Source organism: Tursiops truncatus, chromosome 3 (assembly GCF_011762595.2).
Source record: "Tursiops truncatus isolate mTurTru1 chromosome 3, mTurTru1.mat.Y, whole genome shotgun sequence".
NCBI lineage: Eukaryota > Metazoa > Chordata > Mammalia > Artiodactyla > Delphinidae > Tursiops > Tursiops truncatus.
Window position 1 is genome coordinate 105008193 of NC_047036.1, and position 24423 is coordinate 105032615.

Here is a 24423-nt window from a genome sequence, read left to right on the forward strand (position 1 = left end):
AGATTCATATAACATGTGGTATTTTGTAACTGGATTCCTTCTCTTAGCGTATGTTTTTAAGGTTCACCCATATTGGTGCATATATCAATACTTCATTCTTTTTGACTAGCAAATAATATTCCACTGTGTGGATAGGCAACATTTTATTTACCCATTCATCAGTTGATAGACATTTGGGTTGTTCCCACCTTTTTGGCTATTATGAAAAATACTGTTATGAACATTCTTGTACAGTTTTTGTGTGGATGTATATATTTTAGGTATACACTTAGGTGTGGAATTGCTGGGTTGTATGGTAACTCTAAGTTTAACCTTTTTAAGAACTACTGCACTTGTTTTCCAAAGCATCTGTACCATTTTGCATTCCTACCAGCAGTGTATGAAGTTTCCATATCCTCACCATACTTGTTATTATCTTTTTGATTATAGCCATCCTGGTGGGTGTGAAACCTTATCTCATTGTGTTTTTGATTTGCATTCCCTCAATAAGTAATGACGTTGAGCATCTTTTCATGTATTTATTGGCCATCTGTGTATCTTCTTTGTAGAAATACCTCTTCAGATACTTTGCTCATTTTTAAACTTGGGTTATTTGTCTTTTTATTATTGAGTTGTAATATCTCTTTATATATTCTAGCTCTATGTCCCTTTTCAGATATATAATTTGCAAACATTTTCCCTCTGTGATTATTTTTTCACTTTCTTGATGGTGTCTTTTGCCACAGAAAAGTTTTTATATTTATAAAGTTCAGTTTATCTACTTTTTTCTTTTGTTGCTTGTACTTTTGGTGTCAAATCTAAGAAACCATTGCCTAATCCTAGATAACAGTGATTTATGCCTGAGTATTCTTCTAAGCATTTTATAATTTTAGCTTTTATATTCTGGTCTTTGATACATTTTGAGTTTGTTTCTATATATGGTGTGAGGTAGGGGTCCAAATTTATTCAGTTGTATGTCAATATCCTGTTGTCCCTACACCATTTGTTGAGAAGAACATTCTTTCCCCCACTGTATTGTCTTGATATCCTTGTCAGAAAGCAATTTACCATAAATGTGACAGCAATTATTTCTGGACTCTCATTTCTATTCCATTGATATATATGCCTATCCTTATGTCAGTAACATACTCTTTTGATTGCTGTAGCTTTGTAGAAAGTTTTAAAATTGGGACATGTGAGTCTTCCAACTTTGGTCTTCTTTATCCAGATTGTTTGGCTATCCTGGGTTCTTTGAATTTCCATATGTATTTTAGGATCAGCATGTTAACTCCTGCAAAGAAACAAGGTGTAAAATTAAAGAGGATTGAATAAATAGATCCATGAGAGTAATATTGCCAACTTATCAATATTAAGTCTTCAGATCCTTGAACGCAGGAGGCCAACAGTAACCTCTGCAGTGGTGTCTCTCAGCCCTTTGGAATTTGTTGAGAGCTTCTTTGGCTTCTGGCAGGAGTAAACTGAGAAAAACTGTAGTGTGCTTGATTTCTAGTGTTTGAGAGCTACCTTGGGAAACAGGTCAAGGCTTGTGTAATAGACTTCATTTTCTGTCGATAGGAGCTACCCACAGAAACAAGGACTCCCTGGCCCTCTAATTCCTCCCTGACTTGCAAAGGCTGAGATAACTGACTTCCCAATGTGAAATTCCACCTTCCCATGTTTCTGTTTGGCTCTTAATTACTAAATGTTAAAACTACATCCCTCCAGGGATTAAACCAGATTTTGTGACTTCACAGCGTTCTTGAAGTTCTCAAATGTAGTGACCAGTACTAAGTTCTCAAAGACCACAGTGAAGCAAATAGCATTTTAGCCCCCTGGCAAATTCAGAACTTAACTAACAGAGAAGTCACATCATTTGTTTTGGGCCATACTCCACCAAATCTACTTTTGTCTTATGAATATAGAGGAAATGTGAGATGTTCCTGAACACAACAGTCATTGATCAAGTATACACCTGCTTTGATGATTTAGAACAAGCCTGTGAAAAGCGTGTGCTAGTATACATGAGAAAAGCAAGAGATATGATTTAGCCTGAAGCCAGCTAGAAAATGTGTTAGTTACATTCCATAGTCTGGGTCATGGGGTAAGACAAATGATCCCATCTGGCCTTAGACCTGTGGAGCTCCTGTGGGGATACGGTGGCTTTGTCACACAACATAATCTTTTTTTTTTTTTTTTTTTTTCGGTATACGGGCCTCTCACTGTTGTGGCCTCTCCCGTTGCGGAGCACAGGCTCTGGACGCGCAGGCTCAGTGGCCATGGCTCACGGGCCCAGCCGCTCAGCGGCATGTGGGGTCTTCCCAGACCGGGGCACGAACCTGTGTCCCCTGCATCAGCAGGCAGACTCTCAACCACTGCGCCACCAGGGAAGCCCCACACAACATAATCTTGTAATCCTCTGTCCATCTGTGACTGGTCTGCTTCTCCAAAGGGGAAGAAGTTTTGCTGCTTCATTTGTTCTATCACTTGTTGCCCACCATCTCTTTGCTTCATGGCTCCAGTGTTTAATTCCTATGGGTCTTCTGCATGGGCTGTTGGTCTGTAAGTATCTAAGACTGCTGGGAGACATTTTTTAGAGCAGTCATCCCCTGCACTCAACAGAACACACTTGTATAAGCAAACATATGTAGAGGAAAAGAAAGTTCCTGAAGTTCTGGAAAACACCCTACAGTTGGATCAAGAATTGGCTTATTTTTCTAAAAGGAAAGAAGAGTAGACTCTGTATTATGTACACAGAACACCATTTCATTGTCAAAACTGGGTAGACTCATCATTTTTCATTACATACTTGTTTTGAGTAAGTGCCTCATAAAGACATTTCAAAATAGGAAGAAAGCTTTGCTTTTCCTTTAGATATCAGGTTTGGGGCAAAATAAGTAACCTCAGTCCAGGGAAGCAAGTGATTCTTTTGCCTTCCTCCTTATTGTGGAGATTGCTGTAGGTGAAATGTTGAGAATCGCTGGAGACGGTAGCAAGTATGTGGGATGATAGGGAGGCTTTTGTGAAGGAATCAATGAAATCTAACACAGGGACCTGGGCTCTTCCCTCGACCAAATCGTCAAGATACTGTAGAGGCACCAAATGTGCTCAGCCGCTGAGGATGGGGAGAGGCTGATCTGGCCTACGAGTATGGATCCAGAAAGAAGGGTCAAGAGACCTTTATCCCTCTTTGCAAAGAAACTGACACACCCACATTGAGAAAGTCAGGCACTGACATGATATACTGAGGAGGTCAGCTTGCTTTCTCACCAAGGGGCTCATCACCATCCTTGTAACTTCACTCTCTTTTCTAATGTTTGACAGTCTTTTTTCTTAAAGGAAACAAGACTCTTATTTATTTCTACTATAATTGATAGTCCCATTTTTACCTAGTCATAAAATAAGTTTTCAAAATGTACTACCATAAATATTAACCAAAAGTTGCATCTGACATCCCAGATACTATTTCCAAAAGAAATGTAGCATTTTTTAAAAGAAGAGACATGCACTTTTATTATATGTTTTTAATTAAAACCTTAATTTATTGATGTGTTTAGCCAATAGGTTACTTTATCAAACAGAGGCAGATTGCATTAAAAAAATGGGAAAAAATGAAACATCAACAAGATATAGGCTGTGTCCTGGGCTCCTTCTCCCACACCTCTGCTACACACACACACACACACACACACACACACACACACACACACACTCTAATAAAATGAGACTGCCTCTTCAAAATCATTATTCTGAAATTCCAGGTGTCAGTGAAATATAGTTAGGTGTATGTGTGTGTGTGTATGTGTGTTTCCAGAGTAGTGGAGTGATATGCTTTATAAAGTTTTTCCCAAAAACAGAAACACGCTGATGTTTTTTTTTTCCCCTTCCTTTCTGCTCTGACTTCAGTCAGCTAGATCACCTCTTTGCTGAGTGTTACAGCTAATCAAGATTTCATTCCAGCTGTCTGGGAGGATATGCAGTCTGCAGGCTGGTTCCCGACCCTGGCTAAGATCACTGTCACCTGGGAACTCCTTTAACTCATGTATTCCTGATCCCCACTTCACACCTACTAAATGACAGTCTGGAGGGTGCATGAGGAGGAGGATGGAGCCATTGCCAGCCCATAAAGTGCCGTTCAGACAAATTTGGAAAAGATTTGGAATTCCCTCAGGGTGTGCTTCTTGGTGGTAGAAAGCAACGAGCTGGATTTCTGCTCTAACTTAGCCCTTTAGCCAGGGGCTCTTGTGCAGTGTACAACCTGCACAACCTTACCTGTTGGCCCTGTCTGTTATTTAAAAAGTTACCCCGGTAATTGCAGGGGCAATTACCCATCTGTGGGTTGGCTTCTGCTCTACCTTGCTACTCTAGTGATTGAAGAGGTTGGAGTCCATGGGAGCATTTCTGCGACAGAAAACCTCATAGCCAGTGGCAAAAGACTAGAGGAGGCTTAGAGATACATTCATTCCGGAACAAAAAAGTTAAATGCTAAACTGAGAGAAAGGAGATTAAGATGCCAAAGCAAAGTCTAGGAGTCTTAGGATAGAGAGTGGGACTAGCAAGGCGTGGATAATGATGAGGAGGGGAAAGGAGAGTAGGAAGAGAGGTGGGGTGCTCGTCTGAGCTCAGCCAGGAAGGGGGGCACTGGAAAGAGGAAACACTGCAGGCAACTTCATGAGAAGAGGCCAGCTTTTCTACTCTTTTCAGCAAGCAGAACCAGGCCTGCAGTGGTCCCAGCACCTCTCCAGAAGGACAGTCCCCCTTTCTAAGTTTCCCCACACTCACCGAGTTTGACCAGCTGAGTAAGAGAGCTGCTGCTTCGGACACTGATCGGTGATGCCTGAATTGTCATAGTAAGGGGAGACCCAACTTTCTTTGTCAAGTGACATAGAAGTGCAAATTGAAGTGCACATGAGTTTTAATCAACGTGCTTTGCACCCAATCAGCCACAAGTGCAAATGACTCGTTATTTGACCCTTTAAGATATTGGGGCTGGAGGGTGGGAAATGTTTAGCACATGCATATGTCTGTCTGTCACATGGTCTTGGGGGAGGGAGTAATTTAAAAGCAGAACATGGGGTCCCTAAAGTGAGGGTGGAGGGAGGGGCTCGCCCTCCCAAAAGAAAGGCTGTTGTAAAAGCCAAGCTTCCAGATCCCTAATCTGCCTGGCATTCCGTTCTGTTTGCTTTTATCTGGGCCCGGACTAAGGCGGGCCATGCTCTCTGGTGTTTTGTGTTGCCACTGCAAATACAAACATCTCTGATTTACATTATTTATTTATCAAGATTTTTTTTCAACTTGGCTACCAATATAGCAGTTCCTTCTTCCTTTAACGTTTATGGTATCGAAAGAGAAAAATTTGATTTAACAACCATTTATTGAGTATCTCCACGTTGTATGCAACCGCAGTGCTTCGGTGCTAGGAACAGGAAGATGAGGTGGCACCGGCCCCTGGACGGCAGGAAGACATTCATGACTCTCAGGGAAGGCATTGTGTGGGCAGAGGTGGATAGGCCAGGGAGTCACTTGTCTACACTGCCATACGCCTCTGCTTCAGGTGTCCAGAGGATTAGAAAAGCAGAGATAATGTTATGACTAAATAATTTAGTTCCTCTCTCCTATAATCACCAGGCCCAGTGATTGTTAACAAATCTCACTCTTTGCTCTAATAGATATTTAGTAGCTCATTGCTCGGGAACAAGACATCAAATCAAAATCATTTCCTTCATTCATTAACGCCCCAAATATTGCAATACTTGTATGAGGAATATAAACAATTAAGCAAGACAAGGAGTTTGGGTTAGATCTCTGAGAGGGGAAATAATGACACCCCAGATGATTTATTTACTGCATTCATGCCATCACAAATGCCTAGTGAATGCTGATTTCACGTGGAGACCGTGGGCATAATGCATCAGGCATTAAATGCACGAACATTTCTTTAGAGCTGCTTAGCTGAAGTTTATCACGATCACTCAGCCATTGCCTAGCAACTCGTGAAGGCTGTCAAAGAGCTCTTTGTCCTCAGTCCTGGCAAAAACAGTCCCGCACAGACCTCCTTATCAGTGTTAGAACATTATCAGGAAAAAATGCTTCCATTGAACTAGAGAGTCCTGCAAATTTTAAGATATCCCCTTCCGATTTTGTCCCTTCTTCCAAATAGTGTAGGAAGTTGTTTCCTGAATTAACTCGTATTAAAGCCTCTATCTGTACTTTGATAAACATTCCAAAAGAATTTCCTTAAGATGTCCCATAATTCTTCTATTGCTTTATAATCTGCACTAACATTTAAAATCACACACCTAAGCTCATCAAAGTCTGTCTTGCCCAAAATAAGCAGAGCAGACATTTCCGCCCCCTTAGCTGGGAAGAGTCCCCATTTTAGGTACACAAAACATTCATGTGTTGGGCTTCCTGGTTTGAGTGCTCTTCTCGTAACTTCTTCGGAGAAGCAAAGAATGATATGGTTGCTCCATACAGTTGGAAAATGGTTCTGAATATTATGTTGGAAAGAGGAACTGTGCTTATTGACTCATTCAACAAACATTTATTTAACACCCTCCATGTGCTGGGCACTGCAGTGAACAAAAGCAGGCATCATCGGTCTCTCCCTCACAGAGCTGCCAGAATTCCTAAACTACCCTGGATGGAATATGGGCGGGGGGATGGTCTTTCATCTGCATTCTCTCCTGCACCTCTGTGGAATTCATCTTGCCCCCAGGTGCCATTGATTTCATTCAAGACCTTGTCATTTTTATCACTTTTTACTTGGGTAACCCAAAATAGCCACCTGACATGTCTTCTTTCTTCCAGGCTCATCGTCTTCAAACCATCATCTTCCCTCCTACAAAGCACAAATCTAACCATGCCTCTCTCCTACTTAATTGTCCATCTGGTCTCTGTTAACACCAGGAGGAAGCTCATACTCCACAGCATGGCATCCTTGGCTCTTCCCTATGTGACCACTGCCTGCTGCCCCGTTGCCTTTCCTGCTTTTCCCAGCACCAATTTCAGCTGTCCCCAACACTTGTGATTTCTGAAGGATAGACACATACTTCTTAGGGCATGAACCTTGCACCCACCATTCTGTTAGCCTGGGACCCTCCTCCACCTTCACAAGGTAACTCCTTCCCTAATCATGATCCCCAGACAGGGTTGGATATGCCTGTTCTGGGGCCATCATCACTCTAGAATTGGAGGTCTTTCTTAGAGAACCTTTCACGAGCAAGCCAGCAGTTTCTAGACCCCTTGAATGTTTATTGAGCTGAATTCTCTTTTCTGTCTTTGACAAACAAGGAAAGAAAAAGACGTCTTATAGCACTCCAGCAAGGTTGGCAAAGAGTAGGATAAGAACAATGGAAATAATTAAGGAATAAAACGCATACACAAATACACACACACACACACAAAACACACAGCCCCTCCCCCCCCCAAAATGGTTAAAGCAAACTTACAATTCCCTATCCTGGAGAAAGTTTCATTGCAGGGTTAGCCCTATATGGAGGTCATATCAGTGGCCATATACCAAGTGTGACCTAGAGAAGCACTTACCTCAGTACTACCTCCTAAATTTCAGTCAGCCTTACTGCCTGAAATTCCACAGCTAGAGATTTATTTCTTAGGCTTCTAACATGTGTGCTGTCTTAAAATACTAATATTTTCTAGAGAAGATAACACCTCAGCAATGATACATTTATCTTATCTTTTTCTGACTGTAGGATGAAATGAAAGATAACAGGAGGGCATAGAGGTCCAGAGGGGAGGAATAGCAATAGGAGAAAATGGTGCAGCAAGAGGAAAAAAGACAGCTTCATGCTTTTTTCCTGGAGTTGCCCCTTGACTGAAACATGCTTTATATTTGTCTCCAAATAGATTTGGCATTAATATCTGCAAAATGATGACTCACTTTTACTAGTGATAGAGAAAAAAAAAAAGGAATTGAATTTTTAAAGCAAGTTGGTAATAGAATTGTTATAATTTACTTGCCAAGGAAAGACTTCTTTGCAGCCCTAAAATAAAAGTTATTTAAATGTAAGCTTGGTTCTGTTGAAATATGCTTATATGATTGGAGACAGAAGGCTTGATAGATGATCTCTAGAATTCCCTGTGATTCTCTGGAAATGAAATGACGGGTAAATCATGTGAAAAAAAGCTTATCTTTGCAATGGATCTCCTTGCTATATCAGGGGCCTTGTTACTTCTATGAAAATTACCTAGATAAAGTTGATTGTAACGGACGGTTATGTTAACCAGCTGGACAAACCTACTAGAGAAGAGGAAACAGATATGAGATAAAGGATCACTTTATTCTGATTTGCCAATCTGCCCTGGCGTGTTTTTCTTGACATGCTTTGATTGAGAATGTGCTAATTAATACATAAATCATGATAATCTCTAATGTGAAAAAGCAGCATATGCTTTTTGATCGAAAGTGTATTCCATCTTAACTGCATTTATTGTCATGTAGAGATTTGGTAAGTAGTTGATAAACTAAATCACCATAAATGGCTAAATCTCCACCTCCTGCAAACGCCTGTCCCACAAAAAAAGTGTCAAAACTCAGGACTAATTTTCAGGATGATTTTCAGATTAACCAGATAATCATTCAGCTTCCACTTCTTTAAAATCCTAACTCGGATTTGCCTGGGTATAGCTCTAGACCAAAATGGCCAGGGTCGTCTGGATCTCTATGAAGCAGGTGTCCCATGTTAGCTGCTGCTAAATAGGAGTCCTGGCTCACCATCAGAGCTCAGGACTTGAACTTGAATAGAGAGTGAAGCCTGTAGCGGGTTACCTTTATGGGTACTTCTTTCAAATTTGGAAAACAAACTTTAGATTTGCAGCCTCTTTCAAAGTGGTTTGCTCCTCAATCCGTTTGATGCTTCTGCCTAGTAGAGCTATGAGTCAAAACACCAGCTAAGGCTCTGGGGCAGCTTTAGCACATTGGGGAACATAGCATTTGCAATTCCATCTCAGTTTTTCGAACGAGATTTGAAAGAAAGATCAAATATTTGTGAACTCAAGAAAGAAAATATCATAGTAGGCCAAAATTCCACGTTTTATTTCATGAGGAACACTTAAACCCCAATTGGCTTCTAACAGGCCTGCTTGCCTTTCTTCAGCCAGCAGCCAAGCTAAAATAACAGTCTGTTGTAAGTTCAAGCGAAACACAATGAGGTCTGTGCTTTTTCATGCCTACTTAACAGCCTGTACCATGCAGAAGACTTTCAGATAGAGAAAAACAGGAACAGTCAAAAGTGGAGTTATTTCAGCAGAAATGACTGGCCACCAGTTAGCAACGTTCACTTTATGGTTTGGGGCTGCTTCTGTGTTAAGGTTTGGGCCATGGTAACTTTTCTCCTAATCAATTTAGGAGCAAAAACTTTAATACAAAACAGGGCCTTGTCAGCCTCCTTGGTGCGGGCGGAGTTCGTGTTCTGGAATCGTCAGAGTGGGAGTGGGCTTGTTCCTACTGTGTTTTCACTTGGTCTGAGGCCAGCAGTCTCCAGTTCACTCCTAATTATAACTCATTCTTCTTGCCTCTCAATGCAAGGAGCATTTCTTTGAGTTGTGAAGTATTCTGACTTACAAGAAAGAGCCCCCTGTGGCATTTCGAATACAGATTTACAAAAGAAACTTCCATTTATTTCAAATAAAACCTGGCTTTATTTTTATTTTTTGCAACTTTGGATTTTCTTTGTTTCCTTTAGGCATTTGTTCACTCATAACTGACTCTAAAGTTTCTCTATTTCCAGATTGAGAGTTAAACACCTGCATATGGGTTCATAATAATCAATAGCTTAGACAACAGCTATGAGTAACTTCATTTGTGATATTCTGCCTGTGTCTCCCCAATGGCAGATTAAATGTTTAAAGAGGAATTTCGTGGCACAGATTAGTATATCTTTCTGTCTTGCACACTGTATTTTCAAAATATTTTAAGACTGTGTTTATTTGTTTGCTCCAGGGGAAGATTTTCTTTACGTAACACAATTTAACTACCTTTTGCTTCACCTTATCTTTTTACACTTTGTCCATTTCTCCATAAAAACAAAGAATGGGGAAGGGAGGAAGTTGCCGGAGGCTAAAGGATATAGTATTTTTTATAAATTTTGCCTTCAATAGACAGAGCCCTTGGGCTTCTCCTCTGCTGTCTCCTCCTAAAGAAGAAAAATCAGTATAACAAAGATGTTCTATTTTTTCTCCTTTATGATGCCACAGAAAACAGTTCTGGGATTATTTTAATGTTATGACGACATGATATATGATCCAATATATGATGATGTATTGGTGTGTATAAGTGGATTTTAAGCCTTGCATCATCCCCACTCACTGCTGCCCGTGATACCTCAGAGTCGATACGGTGACCTTGGTCCTGGTCTCTGACTTATCATCCCAGGCGCCCGCCCCAACGGCTTCTCACTCAGCCTTGCCCGTGTGCCTTGTTTCAGGTGTCCACTGTGACAGCGTGTGCACTGAGGGACGCTGGGGCCCCAACTGCTCCTTGCCCTGCTACTGTAAAAACGGGGCTTCGTGCTCCCCCGATGACGGCATCTGTGAGTGTGCACCAGGGTTCCGAGGCACCACTTGTCAGAGAAGTAAGTGTCTTGTTAGACGGCGGTTTCCATCTTCCCTTCTCAGATCTCTGTGTACAGAATCCTGATCTCTGTCCCACCCCTCAATTCATAGAAGTGTTCTGTTGCAGTCGAGGGCAGGGGAGAGTGGCGTAGGTCACCCTGTCCTTTGCAGAGCTGGCCTCACTCGATAGCCCTTCCCCAAAGGCTTCATTCTTTCCAACCTTCAGGACTAACCTAACAGATGGGGCTTTAGCCATTTCTTCTCAGGAATGATTTCATTGCCTCGTTGGCATCATCATCAGTTTCTTGATCCCGCCTTAAATCTTGCAAATGGTGTTCCAGAAATCCATTGACCTGTAACTATTTTATTCAACCATTTTGGCATTGGCCTTACCTCAATTACCAGAAGTCAACATCAGCCAAACTTTGCGGCAAGTCATACGTCCTTCTAGTAGTCTGAAAGCCAGTGCTCGGGGGAAAATAGGATTGCAGAGCTCAAAATGGGGGCTGATGACATTGGTCAACAGAATTTTTGAGTTAGGGAGTGATCCATAAGATTTCCCTCAATCTTTTAGTAAATGTAATCAAGAAAGGAATATATGACTAATTGTAAGATACATTATTCTATTTTTTTGATTATGATTTTTTTTGCATTAAGGGTTCTATGCTGTCATTCTATACTTAAATCCAAATAATGTCTTGGGAAGCGCCTACTTATAAAGCATTTTGCTTTTTCACTTTTCAGTCACAGTCGTTAACCTGGACCATTTTGAGGAGGAACAATCTTTTAATTCTGACTGTAGATCTATTTATTGCCAGAAATGACTCTTAAAGAATAAAGGATTAACGCGTGGCTTGAAAGTATTTATTTGGGCCTTGTTAGTGTTTAGAATTTTATTTATTTAATTTATTTGCTCAACAAAAATTCCTCAAGCCCCTGCTCTATGCCAAGCTTTGAGCTAATTGGGGCCATAAATGGGAAAATAAAGAGAACTAAGACATTTTGCCTGCCCTGAAGCAATTCAGAGTTTACTGGCTTCTTTTCATTATTAAAGAGTGCCCTCATTCCTTTTGTTGTTGTTTTATACTTGGAAAATTCTCAGTATCACTAAAAAGAATTTTTTTTTTTTTTACCTCAAACTTGAACTAGATCCTTATGTGGAATAAGAGAGAAACACATCTCCGGGAAGATAACTATTTCCTTTCTGTTTTCAGTCTGCTCCCCTGGTTTTTATGGGCATCGCTGCAGCCAGACGTGTCCACAGTGTGTGCACAGCAGTGGGCCCTGCCACCACATCACAGGCCTGTGTGACTGCTTGCCTGGCTTCACAGGCGCCCTCTGCAATGAAGGTAGGGTGCGCAGGCTTTGGGAGAAATACGTGGTGGTGAGCACGCCCCATGCAGCCTGTCCTCAGGCTTCCCAAAGGACACGTGCGTCTTCAGCTAGCAGCTAGCGGTGCCTTCTGGTATGCTGTGGCTGCAGCTTCTGTAAATATGACTGAGCTTTGGAAAAGCTGGCTTGCCAATCCAGCACAATCTCTTTATTCTCTGAGCTGTGCTACTTTTCAGTTTTAATTGGAAACAGCCTTCCATGAAAAATCAATATGAGGAAGGATTTTGACTCCCTGAGCAAGGAGCCAGGAAGATTTCTAGAAATGTGGTGATGTCTCCTGATTTATGTTGCCTTAATGAGGGTCTTTGGCTTCAGATGTTTGTAAAAATGAGCTCATTCAGGATGAGGGATGCTCTTGAGTAGAGGCAGCTACCAAATGGACGGCTGGGTTGATGACCTTTAAAGTCATTTCCTATCCTGAGTCTAGGGTTCTGTGAGATGAGATGTAATTGTGAGTTTCTGACCTATGATTTATTCACAGTGTGTCCCAGTGGCAGATTTGGGAAAAACTGTGCAGGAATTTGCACCTGTACCAACAATGGAACCTGTAACCCCATTGACAGATCTTGTCAGTGTTACCCAGGTTGGATCGGCAGTGACTGCTCTCAACGTAAGTCTTGTTTGGGAACAACTGATAAACCATTTATTTACATTTGTTTTCAAATTCTTTAGGATTGAAGTATGAGTACTTAAATAATCAAGAAAGACTATATGAATAATTATAGGATATGTTATTTTAATTTTTAAGTGGCTTTTTTCCCCTCAGTAAGAGTTCTATGCAGTGGTCCCGAATTTAAATCCAACTCATGTCTTGGAAAGAACCTAAATAGGTAGCACTTTGCTTATTCACTAAAATGATTCTTCATTTGTAAAATGAGGGTCTTGTACTCAGAAAATCCATTCAGAAGTTCATTCCAGACTTCAAGTGTCAGCTATGATTTTTCCCTTGCTCTTGGGCAAAAATGGTACACACAATTATGGGAGAAAATTTTTTCATTTTTTAATTACTTCATATTTATTTATTATCTTCTTGGGGCCATATTCCCTACTGGGTAACCATATAGAAACTGTGTTTCTTCTTTTAAGTAGTTCTTGAAGTGTTAGTATGAATAAAAAGTACTTCTTTGGTATATCAAATCATTTGACCCCATAATTTTAAATGTTATTTCACAGATACTTTATCTGAGGTTCTGATTGCTCTTCAGTAGGCGATGACCCCTAATGATTTAATCTGACTATTTTCTGCTTTGTCCAGTTAAGAGTTTTTACAGTAAACCAAGTCTTACAAACAAATGGGAACCTTCACATTTAAAACAAGCCTCTAGGGACAGCTCTAGAGTAGAGTGACACGTGCAGGTTTAGACATCACAGAGGTGAATTATATGACCTTGGGTTCCTTAACTTCTCTCGAGTCACACCATCTTGTGCATATGGTCTCTGCTCAAATGTCCTCTCCTCAGAGAGGCCTTCCATAAAGGAGTGGCCCCCATCATTCTTGTCCCCCTTTCCCTATTTTATTTTTTCTTATAGTCCTTACTGCCCTTATTTTTTTGGCTGGCTGGGTGATTGGTTGGTTTGCCTGCCTCCCCTACTAAACTACAAGCTTTCAGAGGGTGATCTGGATCTTGTCTTGTTCTCTGCTATCTCCCCTGAGCCTAGAACAGTGCTGGGCATATATAGGTCTCAATGTGCATTTGTTAAATAACTAAATCTGTAAATTTGGAATGATGTTTACTCTGCCCACCTCGCCCTGCAGTCTGTGTACGAATACCATGTCCGTCATGATGGCTGCTGTCGCCATCAGCATTACCATCGGAATTGAGACTGATGTGGAGCATGGTCTTTCTCAGTCCCTATGCTCACTGCTGACCTGTCACACGCGAGGAGCTGTGTAAGGCGGGTGGGATCCTCTCTTCGGGGTACTGGCCTCAGGACTCTCACAGAGCTCTCCATGCATGCTGTGCTTTCAGCCTGCCCACCTGTGCATTGGGGTCCCAACTGCATCCACACGTGCAACTGCCACAACGGGGCCTTCTGCAGCGCCTACGATGGGGAATGCAAATGTACTCCGGGCTGGACGGGGCTCTACTGCACTCAGAGTAAGTGGCATGCCTTCGGAGGCTCTCCAAGGGGGGGCCCACCCCAGGGGACACGGCCCTGCCCTGCGCATGCATGAGCTGAGCTCCCCAGGGTTCCTGGCTTTGGAGAGTTTCGTCACCCAGTGACCCTGAGACGTCTAAATTCCTCTAGGCAGTTAAGAGATACCACGTTCCAGGTTTGCTGTCCCTGTGTCGTATCAGGACACTGAGGTGGAGCGATGCTATAAGTGACGGTGTGCAGCTTCTTTCACTTCTCTCCTTTCACCAGGCCCTATTTACATGGCTCAGATTCCCTGTCATTAATTCTGGCAGCACAAAGGTTAGGATAAGTGGCAGTGATTAGAAAGGAAGTGAAGACAACAAGCCTCACTGCCTGACCTAATGTGTGCTCCTGGAGAAGACCAATTCTGTGGGTCTTGAATTTTAGCGAGCTCCGGAATCACCCGGCTGGCTGGATAAACACAACTGCTGGCCCCGCTCCCAGAGTGTCTGATTCATTAGGTCTGGGGTGGGACCTGAGGATTCACATTGCTAACAGCCTTCCAAGGGGTGATGTCAGTCTGGCATCATGCTTTAAGAACCACTAGTTCTTTTTTTCCATTTTATGTCACACAATGTCTTCACTGTCTCTTCTTCTATGAGGTTTTTAGCGTCATAGGGTATAATGTACAAAGTACTCCACAGCTCAGTACTGTTGGGATAAGAAGACTGATCTCTGCCCTCTTGTCTTCAGTGGAATAAAGGAGGCAAGACAGGAAAGCATGTATTATGGTGATCAGTAATAATAATATATAATTTTAAATCACGGAAATGAGCTGAGGAAGAAAGATGGGTCAGAAATCAGTCAACTCTTATTTAATACTAATTAGAGAACATAATTAGAGAACAGACTGAACAAGTCTTTTGGAAGTTTCTAGAAGGGGGTGTAGACCTTGAGCCGTGATTTGAAAGGAAAAATTGACGAGGAGGGAGGTTGTCTCAAGAATATTCTGCCAAGATTGTATATATAGAAAGTTTTTCAGCTCTTCAGAGAAAAGAAAAAGGAAAATTTATTGTGCATAATTCTAAAATTAGGACCTGCTTCAATCAGGAGACCTTTTGAAGTAAAAGTAGCACAGCACACTGGGAAGAACATGGGGTCTGGAGCCAGACCTCCCCGTGTTTGTATTGTAGCCCTGCCATCCTGCCATTTGCTGGCTGTGTGACTTGGGCTCAGTTTCCATCCATAGGGTGAGAATATCTATCCCTGTGTTTCTGGGTTATTGAAAAGATTCAATGAGAGGATGCAGGAAAAGAATCTGGCACAGAGTAGGTGCTGGATAATTATGTGGAAATGATGTCATTGCATGCTGGCATCCATGCTCTGCCTCTGTTTCTTGAAAGTTGAGCTTTCGTTAAAACTTCTGTAAGAAAAAGGGAAGATTAAAAAGCACATGTGATGCTTGGAAACAGCCGTTGAGCAGCCCGCATTGAAGTTTTCTTGATGGCAGAGAGCCCTGAAACACTCTTGCAGGGCAGCTGCTGGCCCAGGAAAGCCTATAGGGCTTGTGCATGTTCTCAGCCCAAAGGCCCCAGTAGGCTGGGTCTTGAAAATTGTGCAGCAGTAAGAAGGCTTATTGCTTTTTTTAGCAATGCACATATGAATTGCAGGTTTTATTAAGATCAGAATTCTACCACACATCTTTGCTGAAGAAGATACTATTACATAAGAGAGTAACAGAGGAGGACAGGGCTAGTAGCAGATTTGGAGACATTCTGTACTATAAGTAAAAGCATGTAGGTAATTTTAACAAAGTACTCATTTCAGTCCATGGAATTTGAGTCCAGGATTCTAGTAGTTGACTGAAAAACATGAAAGGAAATGTCCCCGGACTTCCATGGGGTTGATGGAATGATTTGTTAGAAGACACCAGCTTGCCTCCAGGGATACCAGTGATGGTTAAACCGCCCCAGGCATGGAACTGCTCTTCTCCCTGCTCTTGAAGTACAAGTTCCTCCCAAGAGCTCCATCTTGGGACTTCAAAGAAGCCGTTGTGAGAAGCTGCGATGTGCTTTATTCTCTTTATTCTCTCTCTACGGGCTCAGTGTCCTTCAGGTTCAAACAAACATGTTGGAGGCGGAGCTGGGTTTCTCCTCAGCGGGCTCTTGACTCTGCTGTCCTTCCTTCTCGCACAGGATGTCCCCTGGGCTTCTATGGAAAGGACTGTGCATTGATATGCCAGTGTCAAAACGGAGCTGACTGCGACCACATCTCCGGACAGTGTACTTGCCGCACGGGCTTCATGGGGAAGCACTGCGAGCAGAGTGAGTGTGAGAGCGAGGCATCTCTAGGCGCTGTTATTTCCCCTAGAACTCCTGACGATGCGAAGGCAGGACCCACAGCTTTGAGGTTGTTCCGCCTGATGGCTGGTCCCTTAACAGCGCGGTTGACTTCCTTCCCCTCCCAGAGACCCCGCTACCTTGGGATTCTTGCTGGCTGTCCTTGTCCTCAAAATTCTTCTGAGGACCTGATCAGCGCTCTGGGTGGAGGGGGTGTGGCTACAAGGATGAAGACAGAATTCAAGTTTTCCATCTGTTCATCCTGGCTCTTTCTCTCTCCCCTTCTTATTTTTGGAATGTGGCTGCTCAGAGCTTTAAAAGAGGCAGTCAGGCGTTCCTCACGGCAGAGGCAGTGCCAGGGTCTCGCAGTGGAGGGGTGTGCGTTCGGTAGGGCCAGGTTGGATGCACCGGGGCAGAGGGGCTGGGAGCCCAGTGCCAGCCCCGCCGTGGGGGAGGGGTGAGTCCGTGCAAACACGGCCATGCTTTTGACAACCTTCTCTTGATAGTACTTTTATACCGTTTCCACTAACTACTCCTCATCTGAGTATTAACAACCTTCCAGACAATATATTGCCTTCAATTTTTTTGTTGTAAAAATCCCACTCAGGGAGCATATACTCTATTGGAATTCCCCATCCTTATGGTTCCATTTCTACCCCAGCAGCTGTGCATCTGCTCACAGGGCTGTAAGAACATTAGCCTTAGACTGAGTATTTCAAAGTAGTTTATCGTTCCCTTCCTCTGTGACTTTCATTCAATGTTCAAGATGAATAAATCAGGTCTTAGGGCCGTATGAGGCTCACTCTTTCACCATAAATGACAGGAAAGGTGCAGGATGTTTACATCCTGCTTACAGAGTGTGTGCTCTTGAGGATGCAACAAAGATTACATGGCTGTAGGAGCAATGTGGCCTGGAAAGGTTGATCAGCAGAGTAGGACTTCGGCAACAAAGCACTACTCTCCCTCCACGACCCCTCCCCAGAACCTCACAGCACCACTGGACAGCCAGGTTTGCCTGGCTGTCTATGTGCCAAACTCTAGAATATATCTGCCTATCCTCCCATCTAGTAAATAACAAGAGTGACATCCAGGAATCAGCCTGGACAGAGATGGCCCCATTTTAGTTTTGCACTGCTAGTTCATTTAATCATGAAACAGATACTGAGTCCCACAGTTGCCTGCACACTGCTTTGTGTATATAAATATTATGTGTATGTGTATAAATGTCTAAACATATATACACATACATATATGCCTAGAAACCAGAATAGGCTCTAAACTGACTTTCACTTGAATGCCAGAATGGTTATGGGCTTATTAAATAAAAACATTTTAAGTGCTTCCGTGATGACTCTGAACATCAAATTAAAATGTCCTGGGGCTTCCCGGGTGGCGCAGTGGTTGAGAGTCCGCCTGCCGATGCAGGGGACGCGGGTTCGTGCCCCGGTCCGGGAAGATCCCACATGCCGCGGAGCGGCTGGGCCCGTGAGCCATGGCCGCTGAGCCTGTGCATCCGGAGCCTGTGCTCCGCAACGGGAGAGGCCACAACAGTGAGAGGCCCGCGAACCGCCAAAAAAAAAAAAAAAAAAAAAAAAAATCAGAAAAAAAATGTCCTTATTTTTGGAGACTTTTCCTAATGCTCATGTGTAAATAGAAACCCTGTGTCTGACAGAGAGCTCTGATAGTAATAGCACATTGCCCCCTGCTGCTCACTTTACAAAAAACATCAGTATTTTGTCATGATAATTTTTACATTTAACATGCCTAGTATATTCTTTGAAATTCATGCCCAACTCCTTTACAAGTTTCTACATCATAAAAATCTCACTATTTTAGTCTCTCAGTCTTCAACCTGCAAATCCAAATTTTGAGCCTTTCTGTGGTAAATGAAGTTCTTACCTAGAAAATTAACAAAGCTTGCCCTCTCCCTCTTCCCCTGCTCCCAGCTAATCCAAGTCAGAATGTGCTGTCAGGAGGCTCCTAAAGCCTACAGTTAAAATGTACATGTTCTCGGGCTTCCCTGGTGGCGCAGTGGTTGAGAGTACACCTGCTGATGCAGGGGAAGCGGGTTCGTGCCCCGGTCCGGGAAGATCCCACATGCCGCGGAGCGGCTGGGCCCGTGAGCCATGGCCGCTGAGCCTGCGCGTCCGGAGCCTGTGCTCCTCAACGGAAGAGGCCACAGCAGTGAGAGGCCCGTGTACCGCAAAAAAAAAAAAAAAAAGTACATGTTCTCAAAGAAGCATCTCTAGTTTACACTTTTCAGTGTAGTCCCCTTCTATCCCGTAGTTTTGCCTGGTGGAGTCATCTCAGATTGCTCTTAGTGATGATCTTCATCAGCTCCATTGGGGTTCCACAGACACTCTACAAACCTCCATCAGGGAGGTGGGTACATACAATAGAACCTGAAAGTGCCGAGAGCCGTGACGAGGACCTCAGTCTCCGGCCCTGTGCTGCCTGGCCTGTGAGTCCCAGCATGACTCGGCACACCAGCCAGCTCTAGGACACCCTAGGTGGTACAAGTCTCCTTGGACAGGGATCCCCTGGAAGGGCTGGCCTCCAGGCACACCAGATCATACAGTAAGACCCTTGCCCCAGGTTCCCAAGGCTGGAGAGCTACATTGGACTCTCATCTTCTTCTCAGAGTGCCCTGCAGGAACATATGGCTATGGCTGTCGCCAGATATGTGACTGTCTGAACAACTCCACCTGTGACCACATCACCGGGACCTGTTACTGCAGCCCAGGATGGAAGGGGGCACGATGTGATCAAGGTAAGGATGCTAGTAAAGGATACTTACTCAGATGAGGACCCTAAAGCTGAGAGAAGTTGAGTGATTTGCCCAAGGTTACATAATATCTAGAATATGTTAGTGTTTTGATACCAGGTTTGCCTGATTCCAAAGCTCATGAGTTTTCCACTGTGCCTACAATTTTTTTCAGCTTTATTGAAATATAATTAACCTGTAAAAAGCAACACACATATATATATAATTATACTGTATATATGTATACACACACACATATATATATAAAACACATATGTACAACACAAAATATACAACTTGATAAAATCTGATGTATGTATACACCCATGAAACTATCACCACAATAAAAATAATGAATACATCCATCAACCCCCCAAAGTTCCCTCCCTGCCACCACTAGGTCCCAGGCAATCACTGATCTACTTTCTGTCACTATAGATTCGTTTGCATTTCCTAGAATTTCATATACGTGGAACCATACTGTACTCTTTTTTGTCTGATTTTGTTTATTTGGCATAATTAGTTTTGAAACATGTTGCTGTGTGTATCAATACTTCAATTCTTTTTATTGCTGAGTAGTATTCTATTGCGTGGATATACTGTAATTTGTTGACCCATTCATTCACCTGTGATGGACATTTGGATTGTTTCCAGTTTTTGGCTACTGCAGGTAAAGCTGTTGTGAACAGTAGTGTGTCAAGTCTTTGGGGACATAGGCTTTCATTTCTCTTGGGTAAGTTCATAGGAATAGAAGGATTGGGTCCTATGGTATGTGCATGTGTAGCCTTTCAAGAAACTTGTGCCTGTGGTTTTTAACTAGGGTGTATATCACAGTCACCCGGGACTACCTGCAATAGACATAGTCAGTCCTACTTGGGCAGTTCTGATTCTGGGGTGGATGGCTCCCTTGAGAAAGATGGTTCTGAAGCATGGCCTTCAGAGAGCTCCTAGCACATGTGGTGCTTTCTCTATGTCATAAACACATGGGCTGTAAAGGCTTCAGAAAATTCATGTAGTGATGTAAGTGAAGTCATCTTAAACAGTAAACTATGTGGGTATTCCTATTTAACTTTCTTTCATAAAATAACTTTGACACGCTCATGATTTGTATTTGACCATCATAACAATACAATGTCATATTCCACAATAACATTGTTGTTACAAATACATTGTAATCACACTCCACTGGCCTTGGTGCCTGCCTTTTGGGGCAGGCTGTCTTATAAGGTCTAGCATCTAGAATCATAAAGTCATAGGGATATTTGAGCTGGAAGTACCTTCATGGAGGCCATGAAGGATGTATTCATTATATCCTCTTTTACAGATGATGAAACTGCAGCCTAAGAGCTTAAGGGAAAGTTCAGAATGTATGGATCCATTTTTTTAGATGCCAGGTTTCTTGATTGTCAGCCCCACTTGTGGCTTCACTTGATGGAACTCAAGGAAGAACTATGTAAAATGAAATTTTGAATTTTAATGAGTAAGGTTTTAGGGTGATGTTACCAGGTATTATTGGGACAGACCTTTCTGTCATAGAAAATACCTCATAGAACATATCTTCTGTGGTAAAAGGCTCATTGAAATTAGGACAAGACAGATCTTGATCTTGGGCTAGATTTTTTTTTTTTTTTTTTTTTTTGCCGTACGCGGGCCTCTCACTGTTGTGGCCTCTCCCGTTGAGGAGCACAGGCTCCGGACACGCAGGCTCAGCAGCCATGGCTCATGGGCCCAGCCACTCCACGGCATGTGGGATCTTCCCGGACTGGGGCACGAACCCGTGTCCCCTGCATCGGCAGGCGGACTCTCAACCACTGCACCACCTTGGGAAGCCCTGGGCTAGATTTCTAATGGACTTATTCTTGACTGGAAGGAAAATTACTTTCCTCTTAGAAATGCTAAGGATAGACATAAAGTTAGGCACTTGAGTTAGCCATTCATAAGCTTAATGCTGGATAATAAATAAAGAACAATAAAAATTAGATAAATTATTACCCCCAAGTAACTGCTGATCTAAGCGTTTGGTTGGAAATCTGTGAGAAGCTCTCAAACCCTACTGTTAAGTCTTTGGGTTCAGGAAATCCTGTCTCTTTTTTGAGGCTTAGATATGCCCTCTTCTGGGCACAGACAAGCCAACAACATCTGAACATGAGGAATGTTTGTTTTTCCTTCCTTCTCTGTTTCCAAAAGTTTCTAAATTGACATTTCATGAACTGAAAATATCCAGGCATTAGCACAGTGGGAGATTTTTGTAAATAGAGACCAAATATGTATCCGGCACATTGTCATCCTTACTCACATCTCTTTTTCTCCTTTTCCAGCTGGTGTTATAATAGTTGGAAATCTGAACAGCTTAAGCAGAACCAGTACAGCTCTTCCCACTGATTCCTACCAGATCGGGGCCATTGCGGGCATCATCATTCTTGTCCTAGTTGTTCTGTTCCTCCTGGCGTTGTTCATTATTTATAGACACAAGCAGAAGGGGAAGGAATCGAGCATGCCAGCAGTCACCTACACCCCCGCTATGAGGGTCATGAATGCAGACTATGCCATTTCAGGTGAGACTGGACTCACTAGAGGCATTTTATTCCTTGAAAAATGTGGCTTCATCCTGGTTCTTTGAAACTGAGCATTTTTGGCTGTGCTGCCTGTTGTTATTGTCAATCAGCCTTGAGAAAATTTTATGTTTGGAGAAGATGCATTGTTAGAAATGCGTTTTATGTGACAACAGTGGTAAAATCATCACTGTTGTCTTCTATGAGGGATTTAAAATTGGATTCATTATATGGTTGCTTTAAGTGTTGGGAATTTCAACCCGGAAGGAGCTTTGGTGGGCACCCAGTCCCAAGCTGTTGTCATATGTGGGGGACAGGGTGGGGAGAGGAAGAGGTGGCCATAATTTTATTGAGGTCATGGAGCAGATCAGGGATGAGGACCCGGTCTTCTGTCTCTGGCCTTGCATTCTTCCAAGGTGCCTTCCAGCCTGTCCTGGGGCACATGGGAATCATTAGCTGCACAGCAACCAAGTTATATAAGAAACAGTTTGGAGGGATTAGCAAGAACCAAGGCTGTTCTTTAAGAAAACTCTTTTGAATCTTCCTTTCTGTCACGAGACCCCATAAAAAGTAAATTTTTAAGTGACACGCTCAATCCTGAGAAGAAGTAACCACATAGGTGAAGAATTTGGAAACTTAAGGTATTTATTAATTTGGGGGCAATCACTGAAGGATTTCAGGTGGGTTACATGTTTATAAATAAAGTGATTCCGGGGGAATCCATAAAGTAGCTGATTTACTTAGTAGTGCACTTCTAGTGCGGAATATTGTGTCAAGAATTCGAGTGTTTAAAAAAAGAGGAAAGTTACAGCAGAAGTAGCTTCAAAGTGATGCCTTTCCAGCTTCTACAAGCTCCAAAGCAAAGAGCAGTTGTTGGTGGATACTTTCACACTTTTCCAGGAGGCAGGTAGGAAGGCAGATGCCTGCTGCCTCTAGAGGCTTTGCTGCGTATGCAGGGCAGGAGGGGATTCTGTCCCGCCTGTGATATGGAAGCAGTCCAAACATTTGTTCTTGTTATTTTGCTTCCCTCTTTCCCACGGGCATGTAGGGAGCCTGCCATCTTAACCATTTCCTTCTCTTCTGGCAGAAACCCTTCCTCACAGCAATGGTGGAAATGCTAACAGCCATTACTTCACCAATCCCAGTTACCACACACTCACCCAGTGTGCCACATCCCCTCATGTCAACAACAGGGACAGGATGACCATCGCAAAGGTGAGAGGAAATGGTCTAAGCCAGTGAGGGTGGGCAGGGGAGAGAGGAACGAACAAGCGTGTATGAGGGCTACTGTTTGCCAGCTGCCGTTCTACGTACATACGTCTATTATCTCATTTATTCCTCTAAACAATCCCATGGGTGTGTATTAGGATCTCAGGTTTACTGACAAAAACCCCTAAGTAATGGGGAATTTAAGTCACTTCCAAACATCGCTTGTGAGTGAGGCTGCCACGAGGTGAGTCATCTCGCTGTCCCTACAACTTGTACTGTTTTTGTTGCACTTCTTTGGAAAAATGTTTCTAACATTGCATGAGGTTCTAAAGTAATGTCTCAGACCAAACCTATAGCGGACTCAGGCCTGGGTAAAATTGCCAAGTTTGACTTTCGTGACCACCTGTCTTCTAGTGCCCTTTCCTGGCCACCCGTACTTGAGTAATGACAACAACAATAATATGCATTTATTTCACTTGAACCACATGAAATTGAATTTTTGTGGGTCAAAAATTATCAAATAGAAACAACCTAATACTATGTGACAAGCAATTCTAATTATTTTACAAATTTCTATTTGTAAAACGATTAGAATGATTTAATCTTCACACCAATCCTATGAATCAAGAGTCATTATCCCATTTTACAGATGCCAGTAGAGGTTGGAGGCCCCAGAGTGGCTCCTCTGGTACCACCCAGTTCACCCCCAGGTCTCTTCCACAGTGATCTGAAATCCCAAACATTTCTCTCTTCCAAACTGCACCTGAATTATATTTCCAGTCTCCGTTGTCTAATTCCAGCTCTCTGTTAGAAGAAAACCAAGCTAATTAAATTAATTCAGTTGCAATTAAATTAATGCAGCTGGATTTTAATTATAGTGACTCATAGTTAAATAGCACTTCATATTCTCCAGAGATTTTGATATTTATCATACCATTTGTTCTTATTCCCATTCAGGGAGGGAGCAAAGTAGATCATCTTATCCTCATGCTTATGGCTAAGAAAACTGCTAAGAGTGACTCATACAAGATCATACAGTGTTTGATGGGAAAGCTCAGACCAAGAATTTGGTTTTTTCAGTTCAAAGTTCCATGTATGTAAACCCAAGTAAGGTCTAACTGGCACAGAGCGACAGCAGGAAATGGAGGAGTTGCGGCAGTGGAGGGAATGGTTGGGGCCGAGGGACACATACTCCTGCTGCCTCTAAGTCCTGCCAGGTCGGAAGCGGTCACCTTGGCCTCCTGGTGCATCCTCATGTAAGGACCGGTCCTTGATACATGCCATGGACTTACTTTCCCCAGATGGGTAACACTTCACTGTGCCATATTGTATTTTCTCTTTAAATCTTTTGTTGTTTATATTTTTAACAGTCAAAAAACAATCAGCTGTTTGTGAACCTGAAAAATGTGAATCCTGGGAAGAGGGGCCCTGTGGTGGACTACACAGGCACGCTGCCTGCGGACTGGAAACACGGCGGCTACCTCAACGAGCTTGGCAAGTCCCCCCACTTCCCCACCTTCACAAGCATCTTTGTCTT

At 42.8% G+C, this 24423-nt stretch overlaps 1 protein-coding gene across 4 annotated transcripts in view; it reads left to right on the plus strand.

The window, feature by feature from the left end:
• MEGF10 (multiple EGF like domains 10) overlaps positions 1–24423 on the plus strand; it is a 372223-nt gene that overhangs the window by 339743 nt on the left and 8057 nt on the right. For 3 of the 4 annotated variants that reach the window (XM_073802464.1, XM_073802465.1, XM_019924338.3), the window contains 9 exons: positions 10425–10571; positions 11766–11900; positions 12425–12553; positions 13914–14042; positions 16218–16346; positions 19003–19131; positions 21444–21680; positions 22765–22892; positions 24257–24380. In XM_073802464.1, coding sequence (XP_073658565.1) covers positions 10425–10571; positions 11766–11900; positions 12425–12553; positions 13914–14042; positions 16218–16346; positions 19003–19131; positions 21444–21680; positions 22765–22892; positions 24257–24380 — 1287 coding nt within the window. The remainder of the gene's footprint in view (positions 1–10424; positions 10572–11765; positions 11901–12424; positions 12554–13913; positions 14043–16217; positions 16347–19002; positions 19132–21443; positions 21681–22764; positions 22893–24256; positions 24381–24423) is intronic. The other variant, XM_073802466.1, reaches the window with a different exon arrangement.